General features: G+C 51.9%; 1 protein-coding gene across 5 annotated transcripts in view; it reads left to right on the top strand.

The window, feature by feature from the left end:
- The window catches only part of PTPRT (protein tyrosine phosphatase receptor type T), a 1,014,822-nt gene that overhangs the window by 981,111 nt on the left and 14,154 nt on the right, over nucleotides 1-19,557 (top strand). For all 5 annotated transcript variants that reach the window (XM_012781110.3, XM_020281830.2, XM_076011129.1 and 2 more), the window contains 4 exons: nucleotides 2,180-2,315; nucleotides 4,390-4,539; nucleotides 6,352-6,525; nucleotides 9,989-10,120. In XM_012781110.3, coding sequence (XP_012636564.2) covers nucleotides 2,180-2,315; nucleotides 4,390-4,539; nucleotides 6,352-6,525; nucleotides 9,989-10,120 — 592 coding nt within the window. The remainder of the gene's footprint in view (nucleotides 1-2,179; nucleotides 2,316-4,389; nucleotides 4,540-6,351; nucleotides 6,526-9,988; nucleotides 10,121-19,557) is intronic.

Genomic DNA, 19,557 nt, shown 5'->3' with positions numbered 1-19,557 from the left:
AGCAGAATGGGACCCACGCCTGGGGCTGCTGTGAGATTGGATGGGTTGGCTAACTAAGTGCCTGGGAGAATCCCTGACATGCAATAGGCACTGAAAAATATCACTATTCTCTGCCTCTTAATATCATCCCCCTCCCCAGATAGTTAATCCCTCAGGAGAAGAACCATATTTTCATATCCTCACTCCCAATCCCAGCATCTAGTGCGATGTAGATGCTCGACAAATATTTGTTGAGTGTAAACAGCAACTATTAATTGAGAAATTATTATGCAACTAGGCACAGGACTAAGCAATTTACATGCACTATGTTTTTAATGCAATTTCATACAGTTTACATGTGGTATCTATTAACGCTACAAGGTAGGTCTGTTTGTTGTTATTATCAGCATGATTTTGCGGAGAAGAGTATGGAACTCAGAAAGATTAAGTTGTTTACACACGGTCACACAGCTAGTAAGTGGTAGAGCCGGGATTTGATCCCAGGGGTCCCTTCCAAATATCCTGTGGTCGATTACTTTGCAGTGCTGAAATCAACACAGCCCAGTCCTCACAAAGCCCCTGCAGGGAGGCATGTTATATGCGTCAGAAAACCGAGGCTCACCGACACCAGGCAACTTGTTCACTGACGGTTTCAAGATCCAAAACCGAATTGGGCTGGTTCTTTCTGCTAAAACGTGTTGAGGATGAGACATGAAGAAGAAACAGATGAGTGGTCCTTGGTACTCCCCCCTCCATACTGAAGTCCAGCCCGTTGAGCCCCTTCTGTCGGGTCTGGACTCCGAGGGTTGTTCTGAAGCAAATCTAAGTCAGACTTCACTCAACGGAAACCATGAAATTTTACTACGAATGAAGACCCTGCTTACTGCAGGTGATGGTCCCCGCTGGCCTAGGCTCCTTGGATCTATAATCAGCCAAAGTTGCTTTTCTGTCTTGTTCCATCACTCTTGCTCTTGGCATTTCCTTTGATTTCCGCGTTGTTAGACAAAGACACTTGTTTCCACGAGGGAAGCAAGACGTGAAAAAGCAGCCACGGTGGACCTCCCCGACAGTCTGCCTGGCCTTCCCTTCCCAGGCTGTATGTGTTCACGACAAACGTCCCATTTGTCTCTGGGTCGGCACCCCTGTTTGGGAAGCCAGCGCTAATCTGGGCAGAGCTGGCCATGGTCCATGGAGTCTCACTGAGTTCTTGATATTTTGGACTTGGTCTGAGAGTCCCATCTGTGATCAGAAATTGAATATAAATCGGGAAACGTGATACCTGACAAGGGTCTCAGGACTGTCAGCTGCTCCAGGTCAGTGATGCTCTGGCTCGTGATCCCAGGGAATCAGGTGCAGGGGAAGCTGAACACCGGGCTTTGGACATGGGGCTCTGGGATTTGTTCTCCGCCTCGGGGACAGCTCAGAGGACTCTAGTTTCTGCCCTCTCGTTTACCTCCCCTCTGTTCTCTCTCCTCTCCTTCCTTGCTTCCATCCATCAACCGATTTGCTAAAGAAGAAAAAAAAGGGGAGAAGAGAAAAGAAGGGAAGGGAAGAGGAAAGACGTATTTATTAGGCATCTCCGGCGTGCTAGGACCACGTTAGGTGTTTTATACCATATAGATGAGTTATTGTTATCCAACAAATGGGGAAACTGCATGCAGGCATACTGCGTAAGTGTGAATTATGTGCTATATTATTAAGAAAGGAAGTGTAACAGCACACAGTCTGCAGCCAGACTGCCTGAGTAAAAGTCCCAGCTCTGCCACTTGCCAGCTGTGTGACCTTGAGCAAGGTAAGCCCTCTGTGCCTCTGTTTTCTCAGCTGTGAAATGGGATCATAGGGAAATTTATACAGGTAACATTCGTAGAGCACTTAGAACAATGACGGGCACTCTCTAAAGCCTAAGTAAGTGTTTGTTAAATGAGTACAACAAAAGAAGCCAGTCCTGATTAAAGCAGCCTCGAAAACAAGCATCACTCTCTTATTTTAAAAAGGGGAGAGCTGAGGCTCCAAGTTTAGTTGCTTGTTCAACATCTCCCGAGGAGGTTGGGATTCAGACTGTCTGGCTCTGTCTGGCTTCTGCAGCACTCTGCCTCTGGGCAGGGCCCTGGAGGACGGGGCTGCAGGGGGCGGGGGGTGGGGGTCCCCAGGGCTGGCTCCACTCCGAGATCCCTAACACAGACCGCACCTTCTGTCCCAGTGCCGGGGCCGGGAGGACCGGCTGCTTCATTGCCATCGACACCATGCTCGACATGGCCGAGAACGAAGGCGTGGTGGACATCTTCAACTGTGTGCGTGAGCTCCGGGCCCAGCGGGTCAACTTGGTACAGACGGAGGTGAGTCCCAGGGGGCTGAGCCGCTGGCCAAGGAGAAGCATGCTAGCACTGGGAGACCATGGGGGGAGGCACCCTAGAGAAAGGGACCTGGGCATGGGAGGAGTGGGAGTAAACACTCGGCTTGCTATGGGGAGACCACCGTAGAGGATGGGGTGCCCCAGCCAACCCTGGCGGGCTACAGGGCAGGGACTTCCACCCGTGAGGAATGATGGTGAGTTCCCCGTCTCTGAGGGCATCCAAGCAGCAACCGCACGGCAACTTCAGGGATTCTTTCAATAGTATTGCTGCCTTGGGTGAAGGAGTAGGAGGGAAAGAGAAGCACTGGCACGTGTGGAATGCCTGCCATGCACCGAGCATGGATTCAGTCACTGCAGGGAATGGCTTCATCAACAAACTTTTTGAGTACTTGAACTAGGTGCTAAGGATTCCTAAAGAGATAACACACAGCCCCTGATCTTGAGGGAGGGGACCTTCAGGCACCTCTCTGTGCAGTGATAGAGCCCAAGACCTGAGGAATGTGGAAGGGGTTCGTCTTTATTGTTGCACACCTACTATGAGCCAGGAGTACGCATTCTCTGTGTTCAGAATATTGTTTCTACTCCTCCCAGCAACCAATGGTGTGGCTCCCGCTGGTATCCCCATTTTACCAATGAAGAAGAAACCAGGAAATCATATCCCCAATACTTCACGTAGCCAGACTGTCATAGAACATGCGTCCATGTGTCCCCAAGACCCTACACTCTCTCGCCAAGCACCTTTTCTGCCTGTCCCACTCCCCTGTGCCCTGGCTTGTTATTCCTGCAAGAAGTCCATCTTCTGGTTCTAGTGAAGGCTGAGGGTGCCCAGGTAGTCAGAGGGGGGACAGACAAGGAGCCGCACATATCCTCAACCCTGCAAAGAAAAGTCACCCAAAGGGAATACCCCCACTGATAGGTTTACACACACAGGACCCGGGTGCAGGCTCTGAGCAGACTTGCACAGGCCAGTCTGCAGGCTTCCAGCACTAAGGCTGCTCCATCGGTTCCCAGGTCCACATGTGCAGAAGACAGCCTCGCTGCTTGGAGTCAGACACACAGTCCTCACTGTTTGGTGAGGGAGACACAGTCAAATGCAGATTCATCATGATGAACCTGGATAAGCACTTTATAGAGAAATAGGCCAAATTCTGAAGGGAAAAAGATCACTCAGCAAACATTTATCAAGGGCCTAGAAGGAACCGCAACTTCTGCCTGATGGATTAATAGATGACCTCCCAGAAGGAATGAAACGCTGAAGGTATAGAGAGGGAGAGCGGAGTTTCAGGAGAAGACAGCAGCAGGTACAAAGAATCGTGATGGGAGAGGGACAGCACATGTTTTAGGGGCAGACCCTGAGATAAAGATTTGAAGGCAAGTAGTTTATTTGGGAGGTAACCCCAAGACGTGCTGCTTCATGAGTGGGAGCGTGAGAGAGAGAAGGGGAGGCAGCAAACAAAGACGACTTTAACAAGCTGTTAAACACCGTAGACAACTGGAGCCCATTTCTGCCGGGATCTCCAATAGATGGTGTGGAACATGCACCTCCAAGTTATCCCACCTAAGGAGGGAGGGAACGTGGGGTTTTATCCCCAACTCCCCATCTGTCATTGCTTGAGGGCGACTTCCCAGGGCATTAACTCTTTGGTCCTGCTGGCTTGCCCTGCACACAGCCCGGGTGTGCTCCTGGGACTAGAAAGAAAGCTCTCAGCAGGGAATTCCAGGCATCTGCAGCAAGCAGCTGTCATTAGGTGAAGGTGAAAGCCGAGGGAACGTGGGCCAGACACCAAGAACACGTGCTGACGCATGTCTGGAAGGTTCTCACTTTTATCAGTGACTATGTTCTTCAATCTTGCACGAGGAACAAAACTCACCATAGTTTAGCTGGTCGCAATGAAACACGGAAACTTGGCCCTTTGGGTTACAGGATAAAAAGTAAGGATTCTGCAATATATAAACCATGCCCATTCTTCACAGTCTGCAAGAGGAAATGTAGACAACAGACTCCCAGGCCACTGTTCTTACCTGGTACCCTATTCCCTCTCCCCTCGACTTCGCAGGAGCAGTACGTGTTTGTGCACGATGCCATCCTGGAAGCGTGCCTCTGCGGCAACACCGCCATCCCCGTGTGCGAGTTCCGCTCTCTCTACTACAATATCAGCAGGCTGGACCCTCAGACAAACTCCAGCCAAATCAAAGATGAATTTCAGGTATGGGCAAATCTCAGTCTCAGTGGCTGTCCTAGTCAGTTCAGGTTGCTAAAGCAAATTTCCATAGACCACAAAACAATAGACATTATTTAATCACATTTCTGGAGGCTGGGAAGTCCAAGATCCAGCTGTGAACAGATCCAGGGTCTGGGGAGGGCTCCCATCCTGGCTTGCGGATGGCCGCCTTCTCATAGTTTCTTCATATGGTGGAAAGCAGAGAGGAAGCAAACTCTCATGTTCCTTCTTGTAAGATCACTAATCTGATTGATGAGGGCTCCACCCTCAAGACCTAATCGGCTCCCAAAGCCTCCACCTCCTAATACCATCACTTCGGGGGTTAGGATTTTAACATATGAATTTTGGGATGATGCAAACATTCAGGCTATAACAGTGACCTAGCCAGTTTCAGTGGCTTTGTGTACATTCATGGGGCTTTCTTTGTGAGAACTGATGTGTCTGTACACTTTCAGTGTTTGCAGCTCTAGGCAGCTGCAGTTTGCATTTCAGAACATAAATTGCACAGCCACGAGCAACCATGAACCAATCACTCAGTGATTGCTGGTGCTCATTTTTAACTATAATTGTGTTTTTGAACTGAGGTCTTATTCAGTTCTTGTCCAGGTTGTGAATGGAGACGAGTTTATACACACAGGTGTGAGTTTTATACTCCTCCTTCCCTGGAGGGACTCAGGGTTTTTAAGTATTTCCTCAGTGGAAAAATGCAGAATCTTGGGCCCCACCCAGACCAATTGAATGAGAACCTTCTGTTTAACAAGATATCTGGGTGATTTGTATGCATGTTAAACTCCGAGAAGCACCATCCTAGAGCACATATCAGGCATAGCGAATCTGCACCTCGGAGCCCATATGGTCAGGGTTGGAGCAACTTTGGTCTTAAAGGCCTGGGTATGAATCACTGGGTAAGACAAGGCCAGAGTTCAGCCCTTCATCCCAAGGCCAATGCCAGGGTCCCACTTGGGCAATGGGAGCTGAGGACCAGGCCAGGAGAAGCAAGGAAGCTCTGGGACTTGCTTCAAGTCTATGGGCAAATGCTGGGCCCGTGGTTCCATGGGCAGATACCCCAGTGAGGCCAGTACCTTAGTGCTTCTTCAAACACTAGTCTTTATTGATTTGGAGTAGGGACAGAGTGTGAATAAGGGAAGGACGGGGGACACAGAACCCCGGCCATTGCACATCACATCTCATCTAATCTGCTGGCTGGGGCATTTCAGCTTGAAACTTGCAGGACTTACTCTGCAGAGCACAAACCCTGCAATTTTCTAGACCTACTAAGGCTTGCCCCTTGGAAATCTCTCATCCCTCCCGAACACCTCATCCGGGTATCCCCCAACCTCAGCCAGCTCTCTGTCTCTCTGAGAAGAGTGGTGGAAAATCATTTTCCTCATTCCATGACACCCCATGTGATGTTTAACACTCATTAGGGATGCCCTACCCCTTTGTCACATATGTCCTCCTGGCTGGCCCGACCCTTACTGCAGCACTGGCCAAGCTCAACCACTCAGTCCACGTGGTTGGCAGGTGCAGCAGGTCTGTGTCTAAGCCTGCGTGTGGGTGTGCTGTCCCTGCAGCCTGGGCACCTTGACGGTGCCCCACAGTTCACAGGCCCTGCAGCAGGGAGTGGGAGATGATAGAACAGCACCCCAGAAGAGGAACAGGCCCTGGGGAAGGGACAGTGGGGCCAGACTTGGAGGGGAGAGATAGGCAATTTCAGCTAAGTTGGGACATCGCTGTGTCTCTGCTCAGGGACAGCCATCTGAGCAGTGCCTATCCATCCGCCTTTGTGCCCCACAGACCCTTAACATTGTGACGCCCCGCGTACGGCCTGAGGACTGCAGCATTGGGCTCCTACCGCGGAACCACGATAAGAATCGGAGCATGGACGTCCTGCCTCTGGACCGCTGCCTGCCCTTCCTCATCTCGGTGGACGGGGAGTCCAGCAACTACATCAACGCAGCGCTGATGGACGTAAGCCAAGCCCTGGCAGGAAGCTCCTGGCTGGCGTTCCCGGGAACAGCTCCTTCCCAGGGTGGAGGTGGCTGCACCCCAGGGCCCAGACTCCCCCAGCCAGCCTCTCCTTGCTTCTGACCTGCTGGCCCCGAGGACCTTGCTCCCCCCGGGAGGCTCTGGTCCAAACCTAGACGAGCTATGCTCTTGGCTCCTTTGCTCACATAAAGAGCCTGGAAAGAATAGACCAAAGCCTTAAAGTGGCCTCCATGCCACCACGGCAAGCCTGCAGGCCTGCTCGGCACCCCTTCCCATCTCCCACGGGCTGACTCCCAACCTGAAGCCCAGGAAGGGAAGCACTCTCCGTGCCAGCCCTTGGCCCTGAGCCCTGGGAACACAGCAGACACAGGTTCTGCCCTCTAGTAGCTCCCGTGCAGGGCCCCAGCTAACACTTGTGCAGAGCAAGGATGAGGATGCACACAGCAGGTGCTCAGTACATGGTTACTGAGCAGTTGATGGGAAGTGGTAAAGCAAGCAGGGAGGGGAGCAGGCAGTGTCCTGGCTGTCCTTTTAGGGGCACCGTCTCATGCTTTCTCTACATCAGGCCCAAGAAGGGCACTCCACCATGCTGCCCTGGTTTGGGACTAGGGTCACATCCCTGCCCCAGTGGGCCCATGCTGCTGTCTCGTGTGCTTCTCCCTGGGGCCTTCCAGTTACTTCTGCGTGTCATAGCTTCACCTGCAAGGCATGGAGGTGTTTGCAGCAGGACGGAACCACAACCAGCTAGTCCAGGCCATGCACTTTTCAGCAGAGGAAATGGAGGCCAGAGAGAGAACTAGATTTGCTCAAGGTCACCCAGGAAGCTAATGGCAAATCCTAAACCCTAGAATTTATTTCTTGAGACTCCCCACAGTTTTCTCCATCCAGTAAGATGCAAACATTGCACCTCCAGAGGTCAAAGACCAAGAGTGCTGTGGCCTGATTGGAATGAGGTCTTCTAGGTTCCCTCCCTGCCCCATATCTGAAATCACATCCATCCAGTGCATGAGGCCCTCTCATCTCACTCAGAACAGACAAGAACATGGGTGCTTTCACCTGGGGTCAAGGCCAACCATTTTCTCATCTCTGGTCCTCTTGCTCTTTCTCCCTAAGGGTCTTAGGTGTTGGAAGCAGGGAGGTGATGGGAGTTCCAATGCCTATCTCAGCTCTGTAGGGATCTGCCCTGGCCTCGGCCCACAAGGTGCCCATGTCCTCCATGAAAACCTTGGCCCCAGGTCTAGAAGCAGGGAGTCTTGGTCATGTCAAGTAGCTGGAGTGGAGAGAAGACCTCCAGCATTATCTTAGCTTAGAGCCTTCCAGAGTCAGTGTGTGCATGTGTGTGTAAGGTGAGAGATGGGGTTCAGAAGTGCACCCACACTTCCAAGTTCCTCCCAGCTTTGTCTGCTACTTGTCCCAACACCCCTCCCTGCCTTCCTCATCCAAGCAAGGATCAAACAAGCGCCTGGCTTCTACTTAGTAGGTTAGATGCTGCCTGGAGTCAAATGCCTTCTGCCAAGCTCTGATGCTGATTGTATTCTCTTTGTCCACGGGGCATTTCTCCTGTGAGCCATCACTGGGGCCTATTCCTTTCTTATATTTTAAAAAAAAAAAAGTCCTTATCTGTATTCCAGCTCAGTCTGTGCATTATCTGGTAACCATAGCAGCTTTGCTTCTAGCAGAAAAATATGAAGTCCTCTGGGTTAATTTTTAATGTTTCCCCTGGTAAAGGATGATGTTATCCATGAAATGGATTGCCGACTGATCCCTGAAACCCGGCAGGAGCACGGATCTCGAACATATTTTCAGATAAGGCTTTGTCAGGCGTGCTGGCCTAATAGAGCATTTATCACAGAGACAGGAAAAAAGGAAAGAAAACTAACATTCACCGAGTGCTGGGCACCATGTCGGGCCCTGGACTTATGCTGTCTCGTTTTGCATTTGGGTATTAATATCTGCATTTTCCAGTGAGGTCCTGAGGGTCAGAGTATTTCCGGCACTTGCTCAAGGTCAACTAGCTCAGAAATAGGGGATTCACGGATCTGAACCCTACATCTGTGGACTCCTAAAGCCTGGATTCCTTTCCATGTCTGGAATTGGCCCGTCTGTCTGAAGCTAAGAGTTTGGCTTTGGGGAAACTAAATGGTCCAAAGCCCTCCCAGACGCCCCTCTGATCATCCCGCTGGCAGGGAGACGGCCCTGGGAAGACAGAAGCCCCTAATGCGTGCCTGACATCCTTTGCCATGCATGCAAGGCTTTGTCCTGCTTCTGCGAGGGCTCTGTCCCTCTTCCCTCCCCATCTTCCTTCTGACTTGTGACTCCACTGAGAACAGCTGTGACTCCCACGGAAACTGTCTCCTGGGAAAACTTGCTGGGAGCACGAGCTGTTGCTCAGGTGTCACAAACCGCTCAGGACGTGAGCAAGCTCTACAGACACCTTCTTCACAGGGCAGCGTGACAGTCAGGGCCCGGGTGAAGCTTGCAGATTCCCACAGGCTGTTTTCTCTGGGCCTCTGTTTCCCCATCTGTAGCACGGGACTGAATCTAGTCACTTACTCGCTGGCGCTGCGCTGAGGGCCTGGCGTGTGCCGGCCGCAATGCTGGCGCCACGGGCGAAAGACAAAGTCAAGGGTGTTTCCTCCCTTCCAGTGGGCTTACGGTCAGGCTCTTGTGTGCTGGTCTTTTCACATGCAAATCTCATTCCATCTGTATGACGACCAGCCCTTTGGATTTATGATTCCTGTTTTCCAGATAAAGAATTGGAGCTTCGGAGTGATCCCATAACTTGCCAGTGCTTAGCACCCTCTCCCACCACCCCAAAAGGAACTCGACAAGTGGCATTTGAATGAATGAATGGATGGATGGATGGATGGATGGATGACTAATAACTTACAAGTGGCAAAGCTGGGCTTGAACCTCAGGTCTGCCTGATTCTGCCACATGGGTACCTCCACTGCCCCATGGGCTCACAGGTCACAGCACCCTCTTTGCCAGGCCAGCTCAGCCCTCATTCCAGCCTGGGGGCAGCAGTGAGCCCCAGGCCAGTGCCACCCCTCCCCCGCATCATGGGCACAGGGACTCGGTGGATCCCTTATATCCCGAGAGGTGTCTTGGCCAGCAGAGCAGCAAATCTGCATCTAGAATCTTTTTTCATTTCATGTTGTAATGATGATTATTTGCTGAGCCCCAAGACATAAATAATTTATTTGGATAATCCCCATCCGAGTGACACTTTCCTAACGAAATGTCTTAGTTTGGAGGAGAACGTGTTCATTAGGAGAAGGTCTCCTTTGCCGCCAGGGCACCGAGAGATAACAGGGCAGGCAGGTGCTTTGTATAATCTATTTGGCAGGCTCGGGGGGCCTCTGGCAGCCATCCAGGCCTCGTCTTCATCGGAGTGCCACTGATGCATGTGTATTTTACCAAGCCCGTGTCATTCCTTTGTCAGAGCCACAAACAGCCGGCCGCCTTCGTGGTCACCCAGCACCCCCTGCCCAACACCGTGGCGGACTTCTGGAGGCTGGTGTTCGACTATAACTGCTCCTCCGTGGTGATGCTGAATGAGATGGACACTGCCCAGGTAGGAGGAGGCCCAGCGCTGCCCTGGGCGGGCCTGGGCGGGTCAGGGGAGCCGTGCTCTGGACTTGGAGGGACGGCCCTCAAGAGCGGCGCAGGCTGCACCTGCCCCAGCTGGAGTCCTGCGAGGGGCACCGTCTGGCCGTGAGCAACAGGAGAGCCCTTCCCGCTGCCTGCAGAGACAAGAAGTCGCCCCTGGGCTCAGGTATCCCCAGGCCCCCAGCAAGCATCCCCCCTGCCTTTGTCCAACTCCCCCAGGGCCAGACCCCATTGCTTCGTCCCCTAAGCACCCGGTGCCCTTAAGGAGCAACACCGAGGCCACCGGACAGGAGCCGTGGGAAGGTGGGGAGAACAGCAAGAGGAGTCCGAGAGCCGTGGAGGTCATAGTAAGAACTTGGGGATTCGCTCTGAGAGAAACGGGAGCCATCGGCAGGTTTTAAGCAGAGGCGTGACATGATTTGACTGTCTTGGGACAGTGTCTGGAGCCCACACCCCTAGAGCAGGACAGCCATTCTGGGTCAGCGGAGGTGCGAATGGCCTTTCAGGTTTTTAAAAAGCTGTCCTTTCACTGCCTTGAAGAAAACTCAGAGTAACTCAATGCATTCCCGTCTGAGTGCTGGCCTTGTTCAGGCCTTGGGTGGGAATAAGAATTTTTTTGAAGTAGATCTGAGCTGTAGTCTCAGCCCTCCCGAAGTTCCCAGCCTTGCTACAGAGACGGATGAGCAAATTGTCCCAAGCTCGTGCGGCAGCGTATAATAGAGGTCAGCAGCGTGAAGTGCTGTGCTGGCCAAGAGCAGAGAGCAATTAATTCTACCCACAGGGCGAGGGAAGACTTCAAAAAGAAGGTGACTTTGGCCTTGAGGAAGGCAGAGGAGATTTAGGCATCTGGGGGCTGAGCTAGCCGGGAAAAGGCGTTTCAGGCAGAGGGAAGAGCAGAGGCAAAGGCGAGGCAGGGGCGTGTGTGTTTTAGGCTTGTTTGCAGAACAGCTTCTGGTCCCCTGTGGCTGGGGCTCAGGGTGTGCCAGGAGGGGTGAGGCTGGGAAGTGCGGCAGGGCTCGCAGAGGGCTCACTGTGCCAGGCTGAGGAGCTCGGGCCTTGGACGGCAGCGTGGTGAGCATCAGACTCTTACTTTGCAAACAACAGAATCCTTTCTGCAATTAAAAGCTTTCGTGCAAGCCCAATGCATGAAACAGAGATGATCAAGAGCTGCTCGTGGCCAAGCGTGCGGCGGGAGGGCCGGGCTCCTCTTACTCCGCTCCCTAATCTTCCCTGGGTGCCCCTTGGAGGGAGATCCGGTCTCTCTGGGTGCCTTTGTGGGACCCCTGCAGTTCCCAGGATACACGTGGAGGTTAACAGTGCTGTGCAGAGCCACAGTGCCCATTGCAAAGCCAGGCCTGGGGACCAGGGAGAGGGCAAAGCCGGAGGGAGGACCTGGGAACCAAGGAGCCGGGGGAGGAGAATGTTGCACATGTGCAGAAAGCAAAGGTGGTGACCCAAACTAGGGAAGCAGCAAGGAGGCGAGAGAGGTGGAATTGGACGCAAAAACATCTCCCGAGTTGAAGTCCACAAGGTTTGGGTGGCAGCTGCACGTGGGAGGTGAATGGAGGGGATGAGTCCCCTTAGGTAACAGCTGGTGGTCTAGTCTGGGCAGTGAGGTGCCCAGGGACACACCCGGCCCACCGGGGAAAGGCAGGTGGGGGCGAGGGGAGCAGGGGTGCAGATGGGCAGGGGTGCAGCTGAGCACAGCTTGGGATGTGTCTGTGGGAGACGGGAGCGAGTCCCTCCATTCGGGCAACCCGTATGGGCGCAGCATCTGCTCCCGGCTGGAAGCTGTCCTAGGCGCTGGGAACGCAACAGCAAGTGAGCAGCACAGACAAAGCGCCATAAAAATCCCCAGCTCTCGTGCAACCTCTGTTCTAAAGGGAGAGACAGACAATCAACAGCCAACACTCTATAAGGCACTTAATTACATGTTGGAAGGTGAAAAAAGTGTTTGGCAGAAGGAAGTAAAAAGGCAGGATGGTGACCGTCGTAGGGCTGGGTCTGGGGCATGGGGCGTAACTGCGACAAGGGAGTCGGGGATGCCCTGTGGAGAAGGTGACACCCGAACACAGGCCTGAAGGAGGCTAGGGGGCCGTCCGAGAGCCCTTCTTGGAGAAGAGTGTCCTGCCACCGGCACCTGGCCGCCATATGTCTCGCAAGCACCCGGCGCCCTTAAGAAACAACACTGAGGCCACCAGGCCACAGGGGCCGGAGCAGCGGGAATGTGGGGAGAACAGCAGAAAATGAGGTCAGAGGGCCACGGAGGTTATAGGAAGAACTTGGGGTTTCACTCTGAGAGAAACAGGAAGCCATTGACAGGTTCTAAGCAGAGCAGCAACGTAATTTGACTTTTTAATAAAAGCATCCCTGCGGCTGCTGTGTTGGGAAGAGATTGTGGGTGCCGGAGGGGGGAGGCTGATTGCTGAGAATGGAAGCAGGGAGGAGGGAGCGGATACTGCTGTAATTATTCAGGTGGCGGCTGAGGGTGGCTTGAGCCAGAGGGGTAGCAAGGGAGTGGATGGTGGATATAGCCCGAAGGTAAAGCCAACAAAAAAATCCTGAAAGATTGCACATGTTATGGGAGAGAAAAAGAAGGATCAAGGACAATTCCAAGGTTTGGGGCCTGAACAATGGAAGGTTGGAAACTGAGATAACTATGGAAATAAATGAATTCCCATTTAAAAAAAAAAAAAAACAGAGCGTCCTAGAGCATTCCCTGCAGAGGTTTGGAGTCAGAAGGCATCACCACCCCTATTCCTTTGGCTGAAGAAGTAAAACAGCAAACTCAGCTCATGAGCCTGGGAATGGAATCGGGCCTATGGCAGCCTGTTTGTTCTTCTCTTTTTCAACATCCCTTCCTGCAAAACCCGAGCCCGGGCACAGAGGATGAGTTTCGAGGAACCCCACTTTGGGGCCTACAGAGGAGCAAGGGTCAAGATCGCTCCCCTTTCCAGCGTGGGTCCCGGCTGACTGCAAGATCTCTCAGGCCCAGATGTTGGTACAGACTTGGAGAACTGATTTTCTAAATGCAAAAACATCAGGCTCAGAAGTGCCCTAAGGTTGGCTGCCATATGCAGCTGGCACGCATCCCCCGAAATCGGCAGATGAATAGAGCACTTATTGATATAAATATCATCACCGCAGCAGCTGGGCGCCTCGCAAAAATAAACAATGACACAGCATGAGCATCAGAAAAGCCGCCCTCGGCACCTGGAGGGGCGGTTCTCTGAAGTGGCATCAGCATTTGTCTGCCTGCTCGCTCGTGCCAAAGCGGCTCCCGGCTTGGGCCAGCCCGGCAGCACGGACAGTCTGCCTTAGGTCCTGGGCATTGCGAGGTCACTCCTGCAGACCAGTGCCACATCCTGTGGTTTTATCGAGGACCACAAGGGCTCACGTCGGGGGTTGGGCAGGGCTAGCTGCACGTTGCAGCAAAATAAGGTTGAGGAGAGGGTGTGAGCTCTGACAGGGCTTTATTGCTTGCACTGCTGGCTAAATCTGCCTCTGCTCAGAATCCTATACTACTTCATTCAATCAGCCATCCCCAGACACAAATATTCTTCCATTCTCCGCAGTGGCTGCTGTTCAGCGATAATTAGGACCAATGGAGGATCGGGAGAAAGACTCTCAAACCTTGACATTATACCTTAGAGATTTTTCTAGTTCTTTAGGACTCCAAAGACCCGTGGTCAGATGTGTGGGGCACAACCCTAGAACCATAACGTCCAGCAAACCATGCTGTGGTTTCTCAGATTCAGCAGAAAGAAAACCCTTCCAACCACATCCAGCAGTGCTGATGAGGTCTCTCCTGGCTTTGTGGGATCTATGGGTACACCAGAGTCCACGGGGAGCAGGCACCAGGCCTGCCACACCCACCACATTGTTTGGAAAGCTCGGGAGACCCTCCATGCCAGCCATGGGATGGGGCTGCGTGGCAGGCAGAATCATGCCCCCCCCCCAAAAAAAAAACGTGTCCCATCACAATCCCTGAAACCTATGACTGTGTCATTTTACACAGCAGTAGGGACTTTGCAGATGGGATGAAGTTAAGGATCTCGAGATGTGGAGATTATCCTGGATTGTACAGTCAGGCCCAGTAGAAGAGTCCTTGTAAGAGGGAAACAGGTGGATCAGAGTCAGCGGACGGCATCGTGGTAACAGAGCAGCAGATGAAGAGATGCAGCCACAGGTGGAGGATGGCAGGCACCTTCTGGAAGCTGGGAGGGCCAGGAAATGGGTTCTCTGCTAGAGACCACAGAAAGGAACTGCGGTGCTGATCATAACCTTTTAAGACTCATTTCAGAATTCTGACCTCCAGGCCTGTAAGATAATATATCTGTGTTGTTTTAAGCCACTAAATGCATAGTAGTTTGTTACAGCAGCCATAGGAAACGAATATGGGCAGTAACTCTGAGACCACAACTTCAGAGCCAGAGTGGCAGGGATCCGACCGAGCCAGGGCAGGTGTGAGGATGAAAACACAGGGACAGCCAGAGTCGGCACCAGGTGTTGGAATGGAGGGCGGCTTGAGCTGGAGAAATTCACGTCTCGGTCAGAGCCCAGCGTCAGAGCCATCAGGAGCTGGGAGGCAGCAGGACGTGGAGGGCCGCAGAGAAGGGAAAGGTCCCTGCCACCAGCTTAGGCAGCCGTGCCAGCCCAGAGGGAGGTCTCGTACAGGTCCAGGAGCGCGCTCTCTGGGCCTCGTTCACTCGTCAACATACATTTATCGAGAACCTACCATGTGCCAGGGACAGACCTAGACGTGGCAAAGGACAAAAGACACATGAAAAACGCCCCAGCCTCCTGGAGCTGGCATTCTCGAGAAGTGACACACACCTGCCAGCTCTCTTTGGCGTCAGACAGGATGAAATCATCTTCATCTAGAATCATCTCAGCAAGACCCTCGAACGGCAGGAAGAAGCTGACCACGAAGCAAAGGGGTGGCAGGAACAGTGCCTAGGGGGCACGTCATGTTGCCCTCCAGCGCTGCAGGCAGCTGTTCGAGGAATCCAGCTAGACAGTACCACCCCGTCCACCTGGAACCAGGGTTTGGGGTCAATGAGACCCAGCCTCACTTTAGGTACCTCCATATAATAAGTACTTCAGCATTTCTTGAATATTCTGTTGATTTATTATTTGGCTATACTTGGAATATCCCCTGAGTTATTTTACCTGCTACTAATTCTAGGAAGCACTCTTTACCTTGCTTAAATCTTAGAGATTTATATAATCCAAGTGTCATCAAACACCTTTCAATGTTTCCCATGTGTTCCCTCTATGGATCCATTATTCAGAAAGCTTTTATTTCCCAAACTGTATTTACTAATCAATAATGATTTAATTGTCTCATATTTTTCCATGAATTTAACTGTCTCGATGAACTTCTGATCTGCAGGCCAGGTGCAGAACTGACACGACGAGATGCTCTAATTCTAGCCCAAAGCCAGAGGCTTGGTGTCCCCCACTTCATGACAACAACATGAGCCCCCTTTGGTTTTCGAAGGCCTTGAAGATGGCCCCATTGGCTTTCCCTGCTAACTTTAAAGACCTCACTTTGGAAACCACAGATGTCATTTGCAATTCAGAAAACTGAGGCCCAAGCAGTAAATAGATTTGTCCCAGGTCATCATTGACTTGGGCTCAGGGCCTCCTAGCCAGAGATGGTAAAGATTTTTGCCATCATTTCAGACAGGATTTCCAGGCCCTAGTACCTGATAAGCACTGATCTCTGGCACCTGAGTGTATGGAGCAGACAGGAATGTTTCCTTACTTTAAAACAAACAGGAGTCCATAGCTTATAGAAAAGCTGACTTGCCATGTTCTGAGGCTCTCATTGTGGAAAGTCTGACAGATCGAGTGCAAAGCCAGGTGGAAGGATGAGGGTGGGTGGGTGGGTGGGCCCAAGGACGAGGGGCAGGCTGTGATGTATTCCCACGCAAGGGAGAGGGGCAAGCTTCTCCTCCTCCCAGGAGAAAAGCAGAGTGCTGCTGCAGAGGTGTCTTTTCCTGTCATTGTGCCTGCAGGGCAAATGGCAAGCATCGCTACCCCCATTTTTATCTCAGCTTGTGAAAACACAGCCTAACAAAGCACATGCTAACAAAGCACACAGCATGCCCAACTCTGCGTCTCATCCGGCCTCAGTCTGGCTCTGCAACAAACTGCATCTGTTTCCATCCCCACCAGAATAGTAGGGGTAACAGTAGAACAAGAAATTTGGGGTCAAGAGACCTGGGTTTGGGTTCAAGTTGTAGCCTGGCCACTTCCTTGCCCTGTTGCCCTGAGCAAGTGTTGCAACATCTCCAAGTCCTGATGTCACCGTCCGTTAGGTTACTATAACCCGGATGCCAGCCAAGTTCACTCTATCTTTGAAGATTTAAATAAAATTGGCTCTGTTCCCTATTCCCCATCCTGTGGGAAAACCCAATGTCTACCCCGAGATTCCTGAGAATCCCAAGGGGGTCCCACGCTCCCACTCTCCCCCAGGTTCCAGCTGAGGCTCTAGAGGGGGCGATGTGTGGTCCACATCCCAGCAGCGCCCCTGACTTAAGGTTGAACATCGCACGTGCTCGTTCTTAAACCCCACCTTGCCGTGCCTCAACCCTGGCCAGCAGCCGCCCATCTTCCCCAGCCCTGCTGCCCAAACCGCTCCCCCCCCCGCCCACCTCCTTCCTCGTCAGTTCCTCGCCACCCAGCTCTTCCACCTTCTCCCCAAAGGTGGCTCCTCTCTCAAGCTGCAAAATCCAGCTCTCTCCGTAGACCCTCTTTCTAAAAGCCCTGGCCCGAGCCTTGCCTCTGCCGCACCAAAATCCTCTGTGGGTATTTTCCCAACTCCCCGCCCTCCCGTCCCAGAAAGAAACTGTGTTCCACCTGCCGCGTGGAGACGGCGCGCCCACTTCCTGGCACTGTGGCAGGATGAACCGGAGAGGGGTGTGTGAATGTGCCTTGTTCGCCCGGCGTCTTTCTACTCACCCCTCCGCCCACAGTGTGTCATCGCTAACTGGCCACACTGTCAAAGCCTTTTATATTATGTTTGGATCTCTGTAGAATCTGTTTAAAGGAGTCTTGGAACCACTTAGCTGAATTTTCAAACCAATTCGGGAAACTCTGTTATCTTTCTCCCGTAAAAGTACCCATTCACTTCACCTGTAGGTGGCCTGGGGTCACTCTCCCCCATCCCCTTGCAGGGCCTCAGGGACCTTGACAAGTAGAGTCCTGCATTTCTGGAGCTTCCATATGACGTGGCTTTTCCATTTCATTAAAGTATTTTTTTTTTTAATTAATGGAAGGCATCACTAAGGTGCCCTGAAATATGCTTTAAAATTGTTTATTCCCAAAATAGGCCCATATGCTAGTTTTCATTCAACTCATCAGAGCGTGTTTATTCCAGCAACTAACAAGCTTTCTGATTCCATCAGCGAGAAAAAGATGTTCCACGAGCGAGGCTACCTCTGCGTTTGTGAGATTTCGCGCGTGAACCTGGGCCCCCAGAGGACATCTTTTCGTGGCCCGAGCAGCTATGGGGATCACGGGGTAGAATAATGTGCGGCAGCTGTTCCAGGGCTGTCCACACGGGCGTCACAACTTCTGCTCGGCTGAACTCGCCCTGACAATAAATAGCAAACGCCCCTGTTTTTCTGGAAAAAAGCACGGTCATTTCTAAAGCATCAGCAACAATGGGACTGGCTCCCCCTCTCAGGTGTGGTGACGGCCACTGTTTTTCTGCAGTGGTGAGGCCCCCCTTCAGGCAGCCCTGCCCTACCCCCAGGCCATTGGGAAAGGCAGGGTGGGGGAGGCCACTCACTAGGAGATTAGGCAGAAAGTCAGTTGGTCTGAACTCGAGGCTAAAGAATAGTCAGTCTATTCTTGGGTCAGCCAACTTCACAAGTTTTCCGTCTAAGGAAGAAAATACCAAGGTTGCATTGAGTACAAGTGTGGCTTAAGATCAGCCAGGTCCTCATGGTCTTAGAAAATCAAGTGGGCTTCCTAGAATCCCTATTTTCAGGGCTTTAAGAAACCATGAGGCTCCCCTCCCCAACAGTTCTATAAACTGCTCCTCCATTCACATTCGTGGTCTCTGATCCAATTCTGAGTGAGCCAGGGAGCAAAGCTCAGTTCCCTGCTGGCTTCCACAAGAAATCCAAGCACACTGAGCATTGTACATGCTATTATAAATTTACAGAATATTAGGAGGTTAGGAGTAGGGTCACATGACACATTGAGTCACCTTCTATCCTTCACTGGTTTCACTGCGCTCCCAGCCTTCCTCTTCTATCTTCTGTGTCTTTCAGCTCTTTAGAGCAACTACAAGTCTCTCTTTCTTGACGTGCAGTGTCGCATATCTGGGATGCCACCCGTCTTCCCAGCTGCCCCAGGCTGGCTGGTTAAGAATTTCTACAAAGGCAGTCCTTTGGGTATGACCCTAAAGCAAAGTTTGCATATGACCTACTAAGTGGAGGAAAAAATGAAACTTCTCTTTATCCATCTTGTTTCTAGTAACCCTCCCCCCTCCCACAACCTAATAATTATAGCTCACATTTATTGAGTACTCACTCCATGCGGGTTCCTGTGCTAAGTAGACATTAAAATTCACCGCCACTCTTGACAACCTGGGGAAGCTAAAAGATTTGGCCAAGTCACTCTGCTAGAAAGTAATAAAGCTGGGATTTGAACCCAAGGTGCTTCAAGAAGGGACCCCAACACGTTTTCCCATCTTTTGCTGTGCCACAGACACAGGCCAAAACCACATGAGGGAGAGGAGTCCCTGATGACGCCTGGGGCTCGAATGCCACGTCTGCCCATGCATGGCCGTGCTGACCGTCACCCCATTCTGCTGCTGATGCGGTCTCACGAATTAGGGACTCTGTGAAAGGATGACTCTGATTTAGGATTGGAAAGGCCCTGCAACCTTCCCTCGTCCCCGGGCATTATGGGAGAGTGACCCAGAAAATCGAATGCAGAGAAGCGTCCTGAAATACAGGCGGTCTTGTTTGAGGCACAGTAGAACCTATTAGCTTGAAAAATAGGTCTGGAAATCTTATTAAAAGAGACAAATCATTCCGCGTTCTCTCCAGACTGAAAATATTGGGGGTAATAGGCATTGCCTGATGCCTCGAATCCTCGCACCTCATGTCAAGATCACAGCCAAACTCCGACGAGGCTAAATTCAAGGCAGATGATAAAGGCAATTATTTTTTTTAATGGGCAGTGCTGATTAGTTCTGATTTCTCTGGCCAGTCACAGACTTATCTGTACCAGGTCCTCATTACTGTGAAGGTTGCAAGGCGGAAGAGCCAATGGCAAAGAGAAATGAAGTTCAAATTGTGGATTTGTCATTATTGCATAGCTCAGCAGATGATTGCCCAGCCACGGAGGCCCCTGAGACCCCAGCCCTCCCCCTCCACA

This window comes from Microcebus murinus, chromosome 16, assembly GCF_040939455.1.
Source record: "Microcebus murinus isolate Inina chromosome 16, M.murinus_Inina_mat1.0, whole genome shotgun sequence".
Taxonomy (NCBI): Eukaryota; Metazoa; Chordata; class Mammalia; order Primates; family Cheirogaleidae; genus Microcebus; species Microcebus murinus.
This window is presented reverse-complemented; position numbering and strand designations above follow the sequence as displayed.